Source organism: Oncorhynchus gorbuscha, linkage group LG19 (genome assembly GCF_021184085.1).
Source record: "Oncorhynchus gorbuscha isolate QuinsamMale2020 ecotype Even-year linkage group LG19, OgorEven_v1.0, whole genome shotgun sequence".
Classification (NCBI taxonomy): Eukaryota; Metazoa; Chordata; class Actinopteri; order Salmoniformes; family Salmonidae; genus Oncorhynchus; species Oncorhynchus gorbuscha.
The window spans coordinates 57,576,495-57,592,702 of record NC_060191.1 but is presented as its reverse complement, the minus strand read 5'-3'; the positions used below and the strand labels follow the sequence as shown (position 1 = coordinate 57,592,702).

Sequence of the window (16,208 nt, the reverse complement as noted above, 5' to 3'; positions counted from 1 at the left end):
CGAGAGAGAGAGAGATCGAGAGATCGAGAGAGAGAGATCGAGAGAGAGAGAGAGAGAGAGAGATCGAGAGAGAGAGAGATCGAGAGAGATCGAGAGAGATCGAGAGAGAGAGAGAGAGAGAGAGAGAGAGATCGAGAGAGAGAGATCGAGAGAGATCGAGAGAGAGAGAGATCGAGAGAGAGAGAGAGATCGAGAGAGAGAGATCGAGAGAGATCGAGAGAGATCGAGAGAGAGAGATCGAGAGATCGAGAGAGAGAGAGAGATCGAGAGAGATCGAGAGAGATCGAGAGAGAGAGAGATCGAGAGAGAGATCGATCGAGAGAGAGAGAGATCGAGAGAGATCGAGAGAGAGAGATCGAGAGAGAGAGAGATCGAGAGAGAGAGATCGAGAGAGAGAGAGAGAGAGAGATCGAGAGAGAGATCGAGAGAGAGAGAGAGAGATCGAGAGATCGAGAGAGAGAGAGAGAGAGATCGAGATCGAGATCGAGAGAGAGAGAGAGATCGAGAGAGAGAGAGATCGAGAGAGAGAGAGATCGAGAGAGAGATCGAGAGAGATCGAGAGAGAGAGAGAGATCGAGAGATCGAGAGATCGAGAGAGAGAGAGAGAGATCGAGAGATCGAGAGAGAGAGATCGAGAGAGAGATCGAGAGATCGAGAGAGAGAGATCGAGAGAGAGATCGAGAGAGAGAGATCGAGAGAGAGAGAGATCGAGAGAGAGAGAGAGAGATCGAGAGAGAGATCGAGAGAGAGATCGAGAGAGATCGAGATCGAGAGAGATCGAGAGAGAGAGAGAGAGAGATCGAGAGAGAGATCGAGAGATCGAGAGAGAGATCGAGAGAGAGAGATCGAGAGAGATCGAGAGATCGAGAGAGATCGAGAGAGAGAGAGATCGAGAGAGAGATCGAGAGAGAGAGAGAGAGATCGAGAGAGATCGAGAGAGAGAGAGATCGAGAGAGAGATCGAGAGAGAGAGATCGAGAGAGATCGAGAGAGAGATCGAGAGATCGAGAGAGATCGAGAGATCGAGAGAGAGAGAGATCGAGAGAGATCGAGAGAGAGAGATCGAGAGAGATCGAGAGAGATCGAGAGAGAGATCGAGAGAGAGAGAGATCGAGAGAGATCGAGAGAGAGAGATCGAGAGATCGAGAGAGAGAGATCGAGAGAGAGAGAGAGAGAGAGAGATCGAGAGAGAGAGAGAGAGAGATCGAGAGAGAGATCGATCGAGAGAGAGAGAGAGAGAGAGAGATCGAGAGAGAGAGAGATCGAGAGAGAGAGAGAGAGAGAGAGATCGAGAGAGAGAGAGATCGAGAGAGAGATCGAGATCGAGAGAGATCGAGAGAGAGAGATCGAGAGAGAGAGAGAGAGAGAGAGATCGAGAGAGAGAGATCGAGAGAGAGAGAGAGAGATCGAGAGATCGAGAGATCGAGAGATCGAGAGAGAGATCGAGAGAGAGAGAGAGAGATCGAGAGAGAGAGAGAGAGAGAGATCGAGAGAGAGAGAGATCGAGAGAGAGAGAGATCGATCGAGAGATCGAGAGAGAGAGAGAGATCGAGAGAGAGAGAGATCGAGAGAGAGATCGAGAGAGAGAGAGATCGAGAGAGAGAGATCGAGAGAGATCGAGAGAGAGAGAGATCGAGAGAGAGATCGAGAGAGATCGAGAGAGAGAGAGAGAGAGAGAGATCGAGAGAGATCGAGATCGAGAGAGAGAGAGAGAGAGAGAGATCGAGAGAGAGAGAGATCGAGAGAGATCGAGAGAGATCGAGAGAGAGAGAGAGAGAGAGAGATCGAGAGAGATCGAGAGAGATCGAGAGAGAGATCGAGAGAGAGAGAGATCGAGAGAGATCGAGAGAGAGATCGAGAGAGAGAGATCGAGAGAGAGATCGAGAGAGAGAGAGAGAGAGATCGAGAGAGAGAGATCGAGAGAGAGAGAGAGAGAGAGAGAGAGAGAGAGAGAGAGAGAGAGAGATCGAGAGAGAGAGAGAGAGAGATCGAGAGAGAGAGAGAGAGAGAGAGAGAGAGAGATCGAGAGAGAGAGAGAGAGAGAGATCGAGAGAGAGAGAGATCGAGAGAGAGAGAGAGAGAGAGATCGAGAGAGATCGAGAGAGAGAGAGAGAGAGATCGAGAGAGAGAGAGATCGAGAGAGAGAGAGAGAGAGAGAGATCGAGAGAGAGAGAGAGATCGAGAGAGAGATCGAGAGAGAGAGAGATCGAGAGAGAGATCGAGAGAGAGAGAGATCGAGAGAGAGAGAGAGAGAGAGAGAGAGAGAGAGAGAGAGAGAGAGAGATCGAGAGAGAGATCGAGAGAGATCGAGAGAGAGAGAGAGAGAGAGAGAGATCGAGAGAGATCGAGAGAGAGAGAGAGAGAGAGAGAGAGATCGAGAGATCGAGAGAGATCGAGAGAGAGATCGAGAGAGAGAGAGAGAGAGAGAGAGATCGAGATCGAGAGAGAGAGATCGAGAGAGAGAGAGAGAGAGAGAGATCGAGAGAGAGAGAGAGAGAGAGAGAGAGAGAGAGAGAGAGAGAGATCGAGAGAGAGATCGAGAGAGAGAGAGATCGAGAGAGAGAGAGAGATCGAGAGAGAGAGAGAGAGAGAGAGAGAGATCGAGAGAGAGAGAGATCGAGAGAGAGAGAGATCGAGAGAGATCGAGAGAGAGAGAGAGATCGAGAGAGAGAGAGAGAGAGAGAGATCGAGAGAGATCGAGAGAGAGAGATCGAGAGAGATCGAGATCGAGAGAGAGATCGAGAGAGAGAGATCGAGAGAGAGAGAGAGATCGAGAGAGAGAGAGAGATCGAGAGAGAGAGAGAGAGAGAGAGAGAGAGAGATCGAGAGAGAGAGAGAGAGAGAGAGAGAGAGATCGAGAGAGAGAGAGAGAGAGAGAGAGAGATCGAGAGAGAGAGAGAGAGAGATCGAGAGATCGAGAGATCGAGAGAGAGAGAGAGAGAGAGAGAGAGAGAGAGAGAGAGAGAGAGAGAGAGATCGAGAGAGAGAGAGATCGAGAGAGATCGAGAGAGAGATCGAGAGAGAGAGATCGAGAGATCGAGAGAGAGATCGAGAGAGAGAGAGATCGAGAGAGAGATCGAGAGAGAGAGAGAGAGAGATCGAGAGATCGAGATCGAGAGAGATCGAGAGAGAGAGAGAGAGAGATCGAGAGAGAGATCGAGAGAGAGAGAGAGAGAGAGATCGAGAGAGAGAGATCGAGAGAGAGAGAGAGAGAGAGATCGAGAGAGAGATCGAGAGAGAGAGAGATCGAGAGAGATCGAGAGATCGAGAGAGAGAGAGAGATCGAGAGAGAGAGAGAGAGAGAGAGAGAGAGAGAGAGATCGAGAGAGAGAGAGAGAGAGAGAGATCGAGAGAGAGATCGAGAGAGAGAGATCGAGAGAGATCGAGAGAGAGAGAGAGAGAGAGAGAGAGATCGAGAGATCGAGAGAGAGAGAGATCGAGAGAGAGAGAGAGAGATCGAGAGAGAGAGAGAGAGAGAGAGAGAGATCGAGAGAGAGAGATCGAGAGAGAGAGAGATCGAGAGAGAGAGAGATCGAGAGAGATCGAGAGAGAGAGAGAGATCGAGAGAGAGAGAGAGAGAGAGAGAGATCGAGAGAGAGAGAGAGAGAGAGAGAGAGAGAGAGAGAGAGATCGAGAGAGAGAGAGAGAGAGAGAGATCGAGAGAGATCGAGAGAGATAGATTGAGAGAGAGAGAGAGATCGAGAGAGATCGAGAGAGATCGAGAGATCGAGAGAGATCGAGAGAGAGAGAGAGAGAGAGAGAGAGATCGAGAGAGAGATCGAGAGAGAGAGAGAGAGATCGAGAGAGAGAGAGAGAGAGATCGAGAGAGAGATCGAGAGAGAGAGAGATCGAGAGAGAGATCGAGAGAGATCGAGAGAGAGATCGAGAGAGAGAGATCGAGAGAGATCGAGAGAGAGAGAGAGAGAGATCGAGAGAGAGAGAGAGATCGAGAGAGAGAGAGATCGAGAGATCGAGAGAGATCGAGAGAGAGAGAGAGATCGAGAGAGATCGAGAGAGAGAGAGATCGAGAGAGATCGAGAGAGAGAGATCGAGAGAGAGAGAGAGAGAGAGAGAGAGAGAGAGAGATCGAGAGAGAGAGAGAGATCGAGAGAGATCGAGAGAGAGAGAGAGATCGAGAGAGAGAGAGAGAGAGAGAGAGAGAGAGAGATCGAGAGAGAGAGATCGAGAGAGAGAGAGAGAGAGAGATCGAGAGAGATCGATCGAGAGAGAGAGATCGAGAGAGAGATCGAGAGAGAGAGAGAGAGAGAGAGAGAGAGAGAGAGAGAGAGAGAGATCGAGAGAGAGAGAGAGAGAGAGAGAGATCGAGAGAGAGAGATCGAGAGATCGAGAGAGATCGAGAGAGAGAGATCGAGAGAGAGAGATCGAGAGAGAGAGAGAGATCGAGAGAGAGAGAGATCGAGAGAGAGAGATCGAGAGAGAGAGAGAGAGATCGAGAGAGATCGAGAGAGAGAGATCGAGAGAGAGAGAGATCGAGAGAGATCGAGAGAGATCGAGAGAGAGAGATCGAGAGAGAGAGAGAGATCGAGAGAGAGAGAGAGAGAGAGAGAGAGAGATCGATCGAGAGAGATCGAGAGAGAGATCGAGAGAGAGAGATCGAGAGAGAGAGATCGAGAGAGAGAGATCGAGAGAGAGAGATCGAGAGAGATCGAGAGAGAGAGAGAGAGAGAGATCGAGAGAGAGAGAGAGAGAGAGAGAGAGAGAGAGAGAGAGATCGAGAGATCGAGAGAGAGAGAGATCGAGAGAGAGAGATCGAGAGAGAGAGATCGAGAGAGAGAGAGATCGATCGAGAGAGAGAGAGAGAGATCGAGAGAGAGATCGAGAGAGAGAGATCGAGAGAGAGAGAGAGAGAGATCGAGAGAGAGAGAGAGAGAGAGATCGAGAGAGAGAGAGAGAGAGAGAGAGAGAGAGATCGAGAGAGAGAGATCGAGAGAGAGAGAGAGAGAGAGAGAGAGAGAGAGAGAGAGAGAGAGAGAGAGAGATCGAGAGAGAGATCGAGAGAGAGAGAGAGAGAGAGAGAGAGAGAGAGAGAGATCGAGAGAGAGAGAGAGAGAGAGAGAGAGAGATCGAGATCGAGAGAGAGAGAGATCGAGAGAGAGAGAGAGATCGAGATCGAGAGATCGAGAGAGAGATCGAGAGAGATCGAGAGAGAGAGATCGATCGATCGAGAGAGAGAGAGAGAGAGATCGAGAGAGAGAGAGAGAGAGAGAGAGAGAGAGATCGAGAGAGAGATCGAGAGAGAGAGATCGAGAGAGAGAGAGAGAGAGAGAGAGAGAGAGAGAGAGAGATCGAGAGAGAGAGAGAGAGAGATCGAGAGAGAGATCGAGAGAGAGAGATCGAGAGAGAGAGATCGAGAGAGAGAGAGAGAGATCGAGAGAGAGAGAGAGAGATCGAGAGAGAGAGAGATCGATCGAGAGAGAGAGAGATCGAGAGAGAGAGATCGAGAGAGAGAGAGATCGAGAGAGAGAGAGAGAGAGAGAGATCGAGAGAGAGAGAGAGAGAGAGATCGAGATCGAGAGAGAGAGATCGAGAGATCGAGAGAGAGAGAGATCGAGAGATCGAGAGAGAGAGAGATCGAGAGAGAGAGAGATCGAGAGAGAGAGATCGATCGAGAGAGAGATCGAGATCGAGAGATCGAGAGAGAGATCGAGAGAGAGAGAGATCGAGAGAGAGAGATCGAGAGAGAGAGAGAGATCGAGAGAGATCGAGAGAGAGATCGATCGAGAGAGAGAGAGATCGAGAGAGAGAGAGATCGAGAGAGAGAGAGAGAGATCGAGATCGAGAGAGAGAGAGATCGAGAGAGAGAGAGAGATCGAGAGAGAGAGAGAGAGAGAGAGAGAGAGATCGAGAGAGAGATCGAGAGAGAGAGAGAGAGAGAGAGAGAGATCGAGAGAGAGATCGAGAGATCGAGAGAGAGAGAGAGAGAGAGAGAGAGAGAGATCGAGAGATCGAGAGATCGAGAGATCGAGAGAGAGAGATCGATCGAGAGAGAGAGATCGAGAGAGAGAGAGAGAGAGAGAGAGATCGAGAGATCGAGAGAGAGAGAGAGAGAGAGAGAGAGAGATCGAGAGAGAGATCGAGAGAGAGAGAGAGATCGAGAGATCGAGAGAGAGAGAGAGATCGAGAGAGAGAGAGAGAGAGAGAGAGAGAGATCGAGAGAGAGAGAGATCGAGAGAGAGAGAGATCGAGAGAGAGAGATCGAGAGAGAGAGAGATCGAGATCGAGAGAGAGAGAGAGAGAGAGAGAGATCGAGAGAGAGAGAGAGAGAGATCGATCGAGAGAGATCGATCGAGAGAGATCGAGAGATCGAGAGAGAGAGAGAGAGAGAGATCGAGAGAGAGAGAGAGAGAGATCGAGAGAGAGAGAGAGATCGAGAGAGAGAGATCGATCGAGAGAGAGAGAGAGAGATCGAGAGAGAGAGAGATCGAGAGAGAGAGAGAGATCGAGAGAGAGAGAGAGAGAGAGATCGAGAGAGAGATCGAGAGATCGAGAGAGAGAGAGAGAGAGAGAGATCGATCGAGAGAGAGAGCGATCGAGAGAGATCGAGAGAGATCGAGAGAGAGAGAGAGAGAGAGAGAGAGATCGAGAGAGAGAGAGAGAGATCGAGAGAGAGAGAGAGAGATCGAGAGAGAGAGATCGAGAGAGAGAGAGATCGAGAGATCGAGAGAGATCGAGAGAGATCGAGAGAGATCGAGATCGAGAGAGAGAGATCGAGAGAGAGATCGATCGAGAGATCGAGAGAGAGAGAGAGATCGAGAGAGAGAGAGAGAGAGATCGATCGAGAGAGAGATCGATCGAGAGAGAGAGAGAGAGAGAGAGAGATCGAGAGAGAGAGAGATCGAGAGAGAGAGATCGAGAGATCGAGAGAGATCGAGAGATCGAGAGAGAGATCGAGAGATCGAGAGAGAGAGATCGAGAGAGAGAGAGAGAGATCGAGAGAGAGATCGAGAGAGAGAGAGATCGAGAGAGATCGAGAGAGAGAGATCGAGAGAGATCGAGAGAGAGAGAGATCGAGAGAGAGAGAGATCGAGAGAGAGAGAGAGATCGAGAGAGAGAGATCGAGAGAGAGAGAGAGATCGAGAGAGAGAGATCGAGAGATCGAGATCGAGATCGAGAGAGATCGAGAGAGAGAGATCGAGAGAGAGAGATCGATCGAGAGATCGAGATCGATCGAGAGAGAGAGATCGAGAGATCGATCGAGAGAGAGCGATCGAGAGAGATCGATCGAGAGAGAGAGAGATCGAGAGAGAGATCGATCGAGAGAGAGATCGATCGAGAGAGAGATCGAGAGAGAGATCGAGAGAGATCGATCGAGAGAGATCGAGAGAGAGATCGATCGAGAGAGAGAGATCGAGAGATCGAGAGAGATCGATCGAGAGAGATCGATCGAGAGAGAGAGATCGATCGAGAGCGATCGAGAGAGAGAGAGATCGAGAGAGATCGAGAGAGATCGAGAGAGATCGAGAGATCGAGAGAGATCGAGAGAGATCGATCGAGAGATCGAGAGAGAGAGATCGAGATCGAGAGAGAGATCGAGAGAGATCGAGAGAGATCGATCGAGAGAGAGAGAGATCGATCGAGAGAGAGAGATCGAGAGAGAGAGAGAGATCGAGAGAGAGAGAGCGATCGAGAGAGATCGAGAGAGAGAGAGAGATCGAGAGATCGAGAGAGAGATCGAGAGAGAGATCGAGAGAGAGAGATCGAGAGAGAGAGAGATCGAGAGAGAGATCGAGAGAGATCGAGAGATCGAGATCGAGAGAGAGAGAGAGAGATCGAGAGAGATCGAGAGAGAGAGAGAGATCGAGAGAGATCGAGAGATCGATCGAGAGAGAGAGATCGATCGAGAGATCGAGAGATCGAGAGATCGAGAGAGAGATCGAGAGATCGATCGAGAGAGATCGAGAGATCGAGAGAGAGAGATCGAGAGAGAGAGAGAGAGAGAGATCGAGAGAGAGAGAGATCGATCGAGAGAGAGATCGAGAGAGAGATCGAGAGAGAGAGAGAGATCGAGAGAGAGATCGATCGAGAGAGAGAGAGAGAGAGAGAGAGAGAGAGAGAGATCGAGAGAGAGAGATCGAGAGAGAGATCGAGAGAGAGAGATCGAGAGAGAGATCGAGAGAGAGAGAGAGAGAGAGAGATCGATCGAGAGAGATCGATCGAGAGAGAGAGATCGATCGAGAGAGAGAGAGAGATCGAGAGAGAGATCGAGAGATCGAGAGAGAGAGATCGATCGAGAGAGAGAGAGAGAGAGAGAGAGAGAGAGAGAGAGAGATCGAGAGAGAGAGAGAGAGAGAGATCGAGAGAGAGAGAGAGAGAGAGAGAGAGAGAGAGAGAGATCGAGAGAGAGAGATCGAGAGAGAGAGAGATCGATCGAGAGAGAGAGAGAGAGAGAGAGAGATCGAGAGAGAGAGAGAGAGATCGATCGAGAGAGATCGAGAGAGAGAGAGAGAGAGAGAGAGAGAGAGAGAGAGAGAGAGAGAGAGAGAGATCGATCGAGAGAGAGAGAGAGAGATCGATCGAGAGAGAGATCGATCGAGAGAGAGAGAGAGAGAGAGAGAGAGAGAGAGAGAGAGAGAGAGATAAATGAAGAAACGGAGAGAGAGAGAGAGATCGAGAGAGAGAGAGAGAGAGAGAGAGAGAGAGAGAGAGAGAGAGATCGAGAGAGAGAGATCGAGAGAGAGATCGAGAGAGAGAGAGAGATCGAGAGAGAGAGAGATCGATCGAGAGAGAGAGAGAGAGAGAGAGATCGAGAGAGATCGAGAGAGAGAGAGAGATCGATCGAGAGATCGATCGAGAGAGAGATCGAGAGAGAGAGAGAGAGATCGAGAGAGATCGATCGAGAGAGAGAGAGATCGATCGAGAGAGATCGATCGAGAGAGAGAGAGCGATCGAGAGAGAGAGATCGATCGAGAGAGAGAGAGAGAGAGATCGATCGAGAGAGAGAGAGAGATCGATCGAGAGAGAGAGAGATCGAGAGAGAGAGAGATCGATCGAGAGAGAGATCGATCGAGAGAGAGAGAGAGAGAGAGAGAGAGATCGAGAGAGAGAGAGAGATCGATCGATCGAGAGAGATCGATCGAGAGATCGAGAGAGAGATCGAGAGAGAGATCGAGAGAGAGAGATCGAGAGAGAGAGAGAGAGAGAGAGAGATCGAGAGAGGAGAGCGATTGAGAGGGAGGGCGATTGAGAGAGAGGGCGATTGAGGGAGAGAGCGATTGAGGAGCGATTGAGAGAGGGAGAGCGATTGAGAGGAGAGAGCGATTGAGAGGGAGAGCGATGAGAGGGAGAGATCGAGAGAGAGGAGAGATCGATCGAGAGAGAGAGAGAGGGAGAGCGATTGAGAGAGGGAGAGCGATCGAGAGAGAGAGCGATTGAGAGAGAGAGCGATCGAGAGAGAGAGAGAGAGCGATCGATTGAGAGAGAGCGAGAGATCGAGAGAGAGCGATCGAGAGAGAGCGATCGAGCGATCGAGAGAGAGAGATCGAGAGAGAGAGAGAGAGAGATCGAGAGGGAGAGATCGAGAGGGGAGGCGAGAGAGGAGAGAGCGATCGAGGGCGATCGAGAGGAGAGAGCGAGAGAGAGCGATCGAGAGAGAGCGAGAGAATCGAGAGAGAGAGAGAGAGAGCGATCGAGAGCGAGAGAGAGGAGGGCGATCGAGAGAGGAGGGCGAGAGAGGGAGAGAGATCGAGAGGGCGAGATCGAGAGAGGAGAGAGCGAGAGAGAGAGGGAGAGCGATCGAGAGAGAGAGAGAGGAGAGCGATCGAGAGCGAGAGAGAGAGAGCGAGAGAGCGAGAGAGATCGATCGAGAGATCGAGAGAGAGAGAGCGAGAGAGAGAGAGATCGAGAGCGAGAGAGAGAGAGCGATCGAGAGATCGAGAGAGCGATCGAGAGCGAGAGAGAGAGAGCGATCGAGAGCGAGAGAGAGCGATCGAGAGCGAGAGAGAGAGAGAGAGAGAGAGCGATCGAGAGCGAGAGAGAGAGATCGAGAGAGAGAGATCGAGAGAGAGAGATCGAGAGAGAGAGAGCGAGAGAGAGGGAGAGCGATTGAGAGGGAGGGCGATTGAGAGGGAGGGCGATTGAGAGGGAGGGCGATTGAGAGGGAGCGATTGAGAGGGAGAGCGATTGAGAGAGAGAGCGATTGAGAGGGAGAGCGATTGAGAGGAGAGCGAGAGAGCGATCGAGAGCGAGAGAGAGAGAGCGATCGAGAGAGAGAGAGAGAGAGCGATCGAGAGAGAGCGATCGAGAGAGAGCGATCGAGAGAGAGCGATCGAGAGAGAGCGATCGAGAGAGAGAGAGCGAGAGAGAGAGAGCGAGAGAGCGAGAGAGAGAGAGCGATCGAGAGAGAGAGAGAGAGAGCGATCGAGAGAGAGCGAGAGAGAGCGAGAGAGAGCGAGAGAGCGAGAGAGAGCGATCGAGAGCGAGAGAGCGATCGAGAGCGAGAGAGCGATCGAGAGCGATCGAGAGCGAGAGAGCGATCGAGAGCGATCGAGAGCGAGAGAGCGATCGAGAGCGATCGAGAGCGAGAGAGAGAGAGCGATCGAGAGCGAGAGAGAGAGAGCGATCGAGAGCGAGAGAGAGAGAGCGAGAGAGAGAGAGCGATCGAGAGCGAGAGAGAGAGAGCGATCGAGAGCGAGAGAGAGAGAGCGATCGAGAGCGAGAGAGCGATCGAGAGCGAGAGAGAGAGAGAGAGCGAGAGAGAGAGAGCGATCGAGAGCGAGAGAGAGCGATCGAGAGAGAGAGAGAGAGAGAGAGAGAGAGAGAGCGATCGAGAGCGAGAGAGAGAGAGCGATCGAGAGCGAGAGAGAGAGAGCGATCGAGAGCGAGAGAGAGAGAGAGCGAGCGAGAGAGAGAGAGAGCGATCGAGAGAGAGAGAGAGAGAGAGAGAGAGAGAGAGAGAGAGAGAGCGAGAGAGAGAGAGAGAGCGATCGAGAGAGAGAGCGATCGAGAGAGAGAGCGATCGAGAGAGAGAGCGATCGAGAGAGAGAGCGATCGAGAGAGAGAGCGATCGAGAGAGAGAGAGAGCGATCGAGAGAGAGAGATCGAGAGAGAGAGCGATCGAGAGAGATCGAGAGAGATCGAGATCTTAATGGGGTCTGAGTGAGAACAGAGCTGTTGCAGCCAGGCAGGGCCCCCTTTGGGAATGGGTCACATGATGGCCATTAATCAACCGCTGACGCCTTGCTTCCTTCTCTCCTTAGCCATTCCCTTCGTTGGTTAGGCTGCTAAGTGTTTACCAGTGCGAAGGCAGTGCTAGAGGGAGAGGAGGAACAAGTCTCACAAAATGGCGGGGACAAAAAAAATTCTCAGCCACATCTGCCAGGATTAGTTTGTCAGATAGGATGAGGATAAAACATTTTGAATTTGAACAGTTACATTTGATTTAATAGTGAAAATAAACCCTTTTTAAAAATTTGAAGCCGAACAATATGAATCCTACATTCTTTCAGCCAGCTTGTTTTGGCTCTAATGCAGTTCCCATGTGATCTGTGTCAGCTGTGTCTGACCAGCGCCCTTCTTGCGGTCTATCTCTCCCTCTTTATTTTGTCCTTTTCTCTCTTCTACACACCCACTAACTCATTCTGTCCATCCCTCTCTCCCCAGAATGGTGCGTTTCTGGACCATTGATGAGAAGTCTCCCAAGGCCATCGCTCCCCTCATTAATGGCCTCTGTTGTGCCTTCTCCATTGATGGGAGTGTCTTAGCAGCTGGGTGAGGCGCACACACACTCCTACACACCTACCTACACCTCTCCAGACACACACACACCTAACTACACCTCTCCAGACACACACTCCCACACACCTACCTACACCACTCCACACACACACACCTAACTACACCGCTCCACACACACACACTCCTACCTACATCTCTCCACACACACACTCCTACACACCTACCACACACACACACACACACACACACACACCTAACTACACCGCTCCACACACACACTCCTACCTACATCTCTCCAGACACACACACACACACACACACACACACACACACACACACACACACACACACACACACACACACACACACACACACACACACACACACACACACACACACACACCTCTCACACACACACACACACACACACACCTACACCTCTCCCCACACACACACCTACCTACACCTCTCCCCACACACACACCTACCTACACCTCTCCCCACACACACACCTACCTACACCTCTCCCCACACACACACCTACCTACACCTCTCCCCACACACACACCTACCTACACCTCTCCCCACACACACACCTACCTACACCTCTCCCCACACACACACCTACCTACACCTCTTCCCACACACACACCTACCTACACCTCTTCCCACACACACACCTACCTACACACCTTCCTACACACACACCTACCTACACACCTTCCTACACCTCTCCACACACACACACTCCTACCAACACCTCTCCACACACACACACCTACACCTCTCCACACACACACCTACCTACACCTCTCCCCACACACACCTACAGTTGAAGTCAGAAGATTACATACACTTAGGTTGGAGTCATTAAAACTCGTTTTTCAACCACTCCGCTCAGGTGATCAATCAAGACTATGTACTGCCAGAAACTGGTTTTCCAGCTTTTTATTTGCATGCTGTGGGAAGCACAGCGGCTCCTATATGTTAATGGTTATCCAGGAGCCTGGGTGTATCTTACAATGATGCTTCAACCAGTTCTGTTAGGTAGACCACGGCTACCTAGTACCTACCTTTCAGTGCTGTTGTGAGGGATTGATTGACATGGGAATAACTTTCTCTCGCCCCGTTTCGCTCTCAGATCTCGAGACGGCAGTGTGCATTTCTGGGCGTGCCCAAAGGGCATTGCCAGCCTGCAGCACCTGTGTCGCATGGCACTACGACGGGTCATGTCCACCCAGCAGGTGCAGACGCTGCCCATCCCGCCCCGCATACGCTCCTACCTGTCTTACCAAGATCTCTAGCCCTTCACCCTCACCGCTCAACACCGTACGCTGGAAACCAATGAATATTACCTTCCTAGAAAAAACACCCAGGATAAAGAAGACAAAAGAGGAAAACTTGATTTACAGACTAACACCCCCATACTCTTCTGTGGCAAGGCAGCTTCTTTTTCTATGTATTTATTTTTGTTGGTTTACTTTTGTTTGTGCAAGCCACGGTGTCCCTCAGGGAGTGTGCTTGAATGGTTAAGTTATTTCAGTGGCCTGTCTCTGCTTAAGATGGCCTTACCATATCAGTCACCTCTGCATTCTTCCTGCAATAGAGACTTGTTCTCTGTAGATAATTGGCCGCTTTTAGATTTTCGATGCTCCCTAACTGTCTAGCTTAGATTTCGAATGCTTGTTAGAAAGCTGGACAAATCGAGGAGACTATAAAAGTAGAGGTCCATTATCCTTTCTACAGTTTCCATTTGGTTTGGGTCATTTCAATATCAATTGAGATCGTTTTCCCTTTCCCTAAATACATTTTTTATTTTTTTTATTTAAAAAATAGTCAAACCATCTGTGGGTCGGCTTGAATGCGCTCGCGGGCTGGATCCGGTGTTTAACATCACTGGGGTAAGTGAATGACTGCTGATAAGATTTAGTGTAGTGCCCTTCCAATGTTTTTTGCTACCCTAGATCTCCCCAGGTCTTAACCCTCACTCACTCGCTGCCCCAGCTCCTCAATGGGCTTTTCTTTCCACACTTCCATCCTCACTCATGTCCAGGAGGGAAATGAGGGCCTGTAGCCTTCACTGTCTCACATCTCACTCCAAAATAATAGCGACCCATGGCCTGACCTGTTTTGCTTCTCATAATATGTATATTTTTTACCTGTAAAAAAAACAATCTGTATAGACAATTGTGTGCAAGTATGTGTGTGTATATACACAATATATTATAAATACCTATTATTATACCAGTATATGAATGTATCAGAGGGCGTAGTATGTTTTTTACTGCTGTTTTCTTTTTGAATAATAGACTGTTGAAAACGGGTTTTTCCCTCTGTACATAGTTTTTGTTCGTTTTAATGTGAAGACCTGTAAATGAATGAATGAATGAATGAGACGATCTCTTATTGTAGAGATCAGGGTGTAGTCTGTGCTCCTTCAGAATTGGTGAGACTGTGAAAGTGTGGATTATAGTGTGCCCTAGGACTTATTCAAAAACACAGAAAAAGCCTAAAAGGCGGTTGCCATCCGTATTAATGACTGTCTGAAACCCATTTTCTATCCTGTGCTTATGCTGCGCAACTCTAAAGTGGTGTTTCTAAGTGTAAGAAATAACCTATAGGGGAGAGCTATACAATATCTTCTGAAAATAAGTATTTACAGTTGCCATCTGTAGCATGGGCTCTTTATTGATTGTGTCATACATGACTGGCAGGCCTTTGAAGGCAGACATTTGATAGTAAATATTTAATTGAGGGAAAAATGAATTATTTTCAGACTGAATGTTCAGAAGAGCCTAATGGAATAGTATTAATGGTCTACTTTTTGTATTTTGTCTTATGTTGACCTAGGTAGTGGATACAGGCCTGCTGTTAATCAATCTTGGAAATACGTGTTCTGTCTGTCAATGCTGATGCCAAAGGTCTCTCTTTCTCTCTCGGTTTATAGCCTGTGCTCTTGTCAGTCAGTGACTTTTCTCTCTCATGGCTAAAACTTCTAACTATTGTGCATCTGTGAATTTGATTTGATTTATCCTGTTAGTAAAGCCATAAGGCTGTTGTCTTCAGTAACCGGTTGGGTTGGTGTGTTTAGTAAAGCCTTTGCTGATTAGATCTAGAGCCAGTGAATTAATCCAAGCGCTGGGTTCTCACCAGTGTTGGGGAGTAGTAAACTACATGTAGTTCAACTAGTAATTTAACTACATTTTGCATAAGCTTGGTGGTTACTTAATTCAATCTCGTTTTTTTTTTTAAATGTAGTTAATACATGTTTTTGCCATGTAGTGGTGTAGCTAACTAAAACTATGGGTGAAGTAGGCAATCATTTCCTAAATATTTGGGCATCAAACCTGCCAAATTCTCAATTGGAACATTAGATTTGGTGTTTAATAGGCTAAATTACACATTTTGTTTAACATACTGTATGACCCCAAAGTGATCTTTGCTTGCAATTTATAGTCTGACATTTCAGATTTACATATACTTTTTCACAAAGTAGTTTGGATGTAGTGAACTACTTTTTCAAAGTAACTTTAGTTAAGGAAACTATATTTTTCAAAGGGTTAGCTTAACTTCTTTCAAGCTACCAATATCGTTACAGAATAGCTTCCCCAAGTGGAAGTAAAATGTTGAATATATCGAATTTAAATAAAATATTTTTCTTTCTTTCTGGTCTGCTTCATGCATGTATTGTTTTTTCGCATTTATAGTTTGAATAAAGCCTTTTTTTGAAAACCAAAAATAAGCAATGTTTTTTTTGTTTTGTCCTTTTCTTGAAGTCTCCAGGCAAAAGCTTTATCCTGGAACCCACAAGGCGAAAGGAAAAGAGGTCACTTGAGAAACACTGAAGTCTTGTTCACACTGCAGGCCTTAATGCTGAAATCAGTTTTTTTTATTTCAAATCCATATTGCAAAAATGACTATCCGAACAGCATGTTTCAAGTGACCAAATGTGTGTGTTCAGACGAAAGTCATTTGGTGACACTATTAGTTGTCATAGTAACGATGGTGGTGTGTGCAGTGATGGAGGCTGATTGGTGGTGCTCGTGCTTTCTATGAAGTTATGTAGCAAGCTACGGTGATAATACTTACCAAGAATGTTTCCCAGTTACTTTGAATGTTCAAAATCATAGCATACAAACACTTAAATCCTGATAGCTGTATCTGGCTAGCCACAGCAGACAACTAGCTAGGTAGATAGCTGATTCTGGCTAGCCACAGCAGTCAACTAGCTAGGTAGATAGCTGTTTCTGGCTAGCCACAGCAGTCAACTAGCTAGGTAGCATTTTCTGGCTAGCCACAGCAGTCAACTAGCTAGGTAGGTAGATGCTTAGCTTTCTAGCACATTCCCTCATTTGTAAACTATTAACAAGCTACCTCGTATTTTTATTTTTATTTCACCTTTATTTAACCAGGTAGGCTAATTGAGAACAAGTTCTCATTTGCAACTGCGACCTGGCCAAGATAAAGCATAGCAGTGTGAGCAGACAACACAGAGTTACACATGGAGTAAACAAT

At 48.5% G+C, this 16,208-nt stretch overlaps 1 protein-coding gene across 2 annotated transcripts in view; it reads left to right on the top strand.

The window, feature by feature from the left end:
* Nucleotides 1-15,432, top strand: part of LOC124005075 (WD repeat and SOCS box-containing protein 1) — a 43,680-nt gene extending 28,248 nt beyond the window's left edge. The window contains exons 8-9 of one of the 2 annotated variants that reach the window (XM_046313994.1): nt 11,619-11,726; nt 12,835-15,432. In XM_046313994.1, the coding sequence (XP_046169950.1) occupies nt 11,619-11,726; nt 12,835-12,997 (271 nt within the window). In that variant the 3' untranslated portion in view covers nt 12,998-15,432. Of the gene's footprint in view, nt 1-11,618; nt 11,727-12,834 lie in introns of those variants that run through there. The other variant, XR_006833560.1, reaches the window with a different exon arrangement.
* Nucleotides 15,433-16,208: the final 776 nt, after the last annotated feature.